Source organism: Saprolegnia diclina, assembly GCF_000281045.1.
Source record: "Saprolegnia diclina VS20 unplaced genomic scaffold supercont1.203, whole genome shotgun sequence".
Lineage (NCBI taxonomy): Eukaryota > Oomycota > Saprolegniomycetes > Saprolegniales > Saprolegniaceae > Saprolegnia > Saprolegnia diclina.
The window spans coordinates 15,274-16,352 of record NW_008246270.1 but is presented as its reverse complement, the minus strand read 5'-3'; the positions used below and the strand labels follow the sequence as shown (position 1 = coordinate 16,352).

The following is a 1,079-nucleotide window of genomic DNA, read 5'->3' as shown; positions in this document are numbered from 1 at the left end:
CCGAGGAGCGAGTGGAGGGTGTCGACGGTCCCCGAGGCAAACTGCGTCCCGTTGTTGTAGCGCTTTTGCGCGTCCGAGCACAAGGCGCCGCACTTGTCGGCGTCCGTGGCATTCCCGTTGTAGAAGACGGTGCCAAAGAACTGGTTCTTGTTGCCGTTGTAGGATGCGTACCCGAGCATGGCCAGGATGAAGCAGACGCAGTAGACTGCGAGCACCCGCGGAAGGTACCGGATCCCGTCATAGAACGCCACAAACCCGCGCTTGAGCTCTTGGCGCCGCGAGGTGACGACCTCTGGTACGTACGGCGTCTCGGGCACACAGAGGAGCACGGGCAACACCGTGACGACGAGCGCGAGAATGAGCATAAAGAGAATCTGAACCGTCACATCGGACGCGGGCCCATAGAGCGTGATGTAGCCAGACACGAGGAGCGACCCAATGATGCTCAGGGCCTGCGCGAGACTGAACGCCGTGACTTGGTGGTCGCCGGCAAAGTCCGCGATGAGCAGCGCCGCCGGCGCTTGGATCGTGTTGACCGCCACGCCCATGAGAAAGTAAAGTACGATCGCAACGCCGCTGAGCTTATCGGCGGCCGCCTTCTTGTCCTTGGCATCTTGGATGACGCTCGAGACGACGACCATGAGCAGCCACACGACGATGCTGGCGACCGTCCCGCCCAAGATGTACGGCCTCCGACGTCCGTACTTGGAGCGGCAACTGTCACTGAGGACGCTCACCATTGGGTAGACAATAAGCCCAGTGGTAGGGCCAAGGACGCGGATGAGCTGCGCAGCCCACGGCGCGAACGAGTTGTCGAACTGCGGGCCAAACGCTGCCCACAGTGCAGCCCACGCCATCTGGATCGCCAGGCGCGGCGCCGCGAGGAGCAGCATGAAGGGCAGCGAGCAGGTCGCTGGCGGCGGCGCTACCTCGGGCGGCGCGACTGCGATCGTCGTATCGTCCGGCTTGGTGGCCATCGAGTGCGTTGGATTGTGTCATCCGTCAGCTGATGTGGCCGTCTGGCAAACGCGTGCAGAGATGCAACTTCAACGAGCTGATAGGTGGATTTTAAATTCGGT

General features: G+C 62.2%; 1 protein-coding gene across 1 annotated transcript in view; it reads right to left on the bottom strand.

Moving 5' to 3' along the window:
- SDRG_17148 (hypothetical protein) overlaps positions 1-979 on the bottom strand; it is a gene marked incomplete at both ends in the record, with an annotated part of 1,511 nt that extends 532 nt beyond the window's left edge. The window contains one exon of the mRNA XM_008623383.1: positions 27-979. Within this exon, the coding sequence (XP_008621605.1) occupies positions 27-979 (953 nt within the window). The remainder of the gene's footprint in view (positions 1-26) is intronic.
- Between the last annotated feature and the right edge of the window lie 100 nt (positions 980-1,079).